Raw genomic sequence first — 2773 nt, forward strand, 5'->3', positions numbered from 1 at the left:
TTGTTGGATTATCTCATATGTGAACAGACTTTGTGATTAAACATGAATCATGTGTCATGTGTGAGTTTTAATAAAGTTTGTTGAATGTGAACAATGATCAGCTGTTATTGATAAATGTGTTTTTATGTGGATCTTCATCAATTTGCTCGACAAAATTTAAACGATAGAAAACATTTTCCATGAAAGTAAAAAACAAACCAAAGATAAAGATCAGAAAAAAATCAAATCTTTTTACACACGTGGAAAAGTCGACAGGAGAAATAAAAATGAGTGAGAAGTAAAAGGAGAAATAAACAAAGCTTTAGAATAACGAGTTTAACTTTTAAATTCAGCAGATTTCTCTTGAAGAAATAAACATGATGAATAAAATCTTTATATCTAACTGCTCTGATCCAGCGTCACAGAGACATTCACAGGTAAAAGCTTCACTGGGTGATGATCTCCAGTGTTAAAGATTGGAAACATCTTCTGAGTGAAAGTGTGTGTGAAGGTGAGAATGTGTTTGTTAGTATCAGGATCAGAGAACGACAGTTTTCCTCTGTCCAGTTTCACTCTGATCTTCTGGATCTTCTGCACAGAGAGAACAGATGATGCTGATGGTGACCGTGCTTTGTATTTACCTTCATAGAAAGATATTCCCATTGTTCCAGACAGTTTGCCTCCCTTCCTCTGGACAGGCTCTGCTGACACACCCAGTGACCAGCGTGTACTGTCTCCAACCAGGACGTCCCAGATGTGAGTCCCTGAGTTAAAACCCTCAGATCCAAGGACAAAGGCGTGATTATGAAACCTCTCTGGATTGTCAGGAAGCTTCTGTCTCTCTCCTGGTCTCAAACTGGTCAGATCTTCAGACAGGACGAGCCATGGATAAGCAGAGTTTGGGTCCAGAACCACAGGACTGTAGGAGATCATGTCCTTCATCTTGTTCCAGATGTTGAAGCTCAGGTTGCCCAGATGTTTGGCCTCGTCTATCAGAGCTCCTGAGGCCAGCTGTGGATCACCCAGCAGGGGGCGCTGCTGGACCCGTTCCACTGCAGCCTTGTAGTTGAGCAGGAACGAGACGTCTTCAGCTCCCAGCTCGTCCATTGTGGTTCTGATTGTGTCTGAAAGAGACGTTATGTCTCTGCTCAGAGACTCAATCTTCTCCTTCATCATCCGACTCTTCTGCTCCTCTTCCTCCCTCAGTGCAGCCATCCTGGCCTCCTCTTCCTCCTCCAGAAACTGATGAAGCTTTTTAAACTGCTCCTTGATCTGCGTCCCTGTGAATCCGGCCTGGACCTTAATGTGTTCTGCTGTTTGTTCAAACTCTACTTTAACACGTTCAAAACTCTGTAACTTCTTCTTCAAGGGCTCCAGAGTTTCCTGAAGCTGCTTCTTGTGTTGTTGTGCAGCTTCATCGATGGGTCTGAATCTGTGGTCGGTGTGTTTTTCTGAATCTCTGCAGACGAGACACACTGGCTGCTGATGGTCCAGACAGAAGAGTCTGAGTTTCTCTGAGTGCAGACTGCAGAGAGCATGTGAAGAGCTCTGATCTCTCTCCAGTAAGAAGGTCTCACACAGGTTCTTTAACACCAGGTTAACAGGTGGTTTACGCTTTGACTGTCTTTTCTTACAAAGTGGACACTCTTTCACTTCTTTGTCTTTCCACCAGCTCTTCACACAGTCTTTACAGAAGCTGTGGCTACATGACAGAATGACAGGATCTCTGAAGACATCTTGGCAGACGGAACAGCAGAGATCTTCTTCTAATCTGGAAGCCATTGAGTCTCCAGGTGAAGCTGAAAACAGACAGTCAGTCAGTCACAGCTCCATGAACTTCACTGAGGTTCACTTCCCCTCTGAGTCGAGGTGTTTGTTAAACTCACGGTCAGTGTGTGGAGCGTCGGCAGGTTGTAGTTTGACTCTTCTCTCCTGTAGCTGGACTCACTCAGGACGTTTGGTCCAGTTTGGTTTAGTTTGGTTTGGAAGGTGAATGTGATCGTCTGGTTTTCAGCCTGCGTCTCTTCAGGGGGGAACAGATGCTTCCTGGTTTCTCTGGTTTGTCACGACACGATTGTAAAAAGTAATTCAAGCCTTGGATTTGATAACTGGTCAAAAGTCATTTGGCAGCAACAAGCTCACACAGACAAGAGACTTGGTTGTGAAATAGCTGCTTGAATATGATCGTTATCTGCTGAGTGTTTAATGTTCAGAGTTCGTTCTGCTAGAAAGTGAAAGTTAAATACTAACAGGAAGTGAGGGGGGAGGAGTCTGTGACGTAACTGCAGAGCTGAAGTCACATTAAAGAGACAGAAGCAAAGTGCAAATAAATGGAAACAATGTCAGAAAATAAAAGAGGGTTTTATAAATGTCCAACTTCCCAGCAACACTTTCCAGCTCCTCTTCCATCCTCAGCCATTCCTCAGCCAATGGGATATAAAGCACCCAGGAGACCTCCTGATAAAATGTCTGAACCTCCTCTCTCCCTTTTCAGGAGAAGCAGCAGCAGCTCTACTCCGAGCTCACTCACCCGCTTGTATCCATGAAATCATTCTGTTCATCTCACTGGTTTGGATGTGAATCTAGATCTACTGGTTGAAAAGCTTCACATGATCAGGGCCTCAGGGTTGGAGGTGCTGATCTCCTCCCAGCTGATTGTCTGAGTCTGAGTCTGCAGGACTCTGCACCGGGTTCCCTGGGTTCATTCATACTCCTTCTTCAAGTCCACAAACCATGACCCCACTTGACAGAATGGAATCTGTGTTGCTCTGTCTGAATCAGTCAGAAACTCTTC

The 2773-nt window shown here is 44.6% G+C and overlaps 1 protein-coding gene across 1 annotated transcript; it reads right to left on the minus strand.

The window, feature by feature from the left end:
• Positions 1-317: 317 nt before the first annotated feature.
• On the minus strand, positions 318-1761 carry LOC133015662 (zinc-binding protein A33-like). The gene has a single exon (XM_061082915.1). The coding sequence runs from the start codon at positions 1759-1761 to the stop codon at positions 379-381; it is 1383 nt and encodes a 460-aa protein (XP_060938898.1). The 3' UTR covers positions 318-378.
• Between the last annotated feature and the right edge of the window lie 1012 nt (positions 1762-2773).

Source organism: Limanda limanda, chromosome 12 (assembly GCF_963576545.1).
Source record: "Limanda limanda chromosome 12, fLimLim1.1, whole genome shotgun sequence".
Classification (NCBI taxonomy): domain Eukaryota; kingdom Metazoa; phylum Chordata; class Actinopteri; order Pleuronectiformes; family Pleuronectidae; genus Limanda; species Limanda limanda.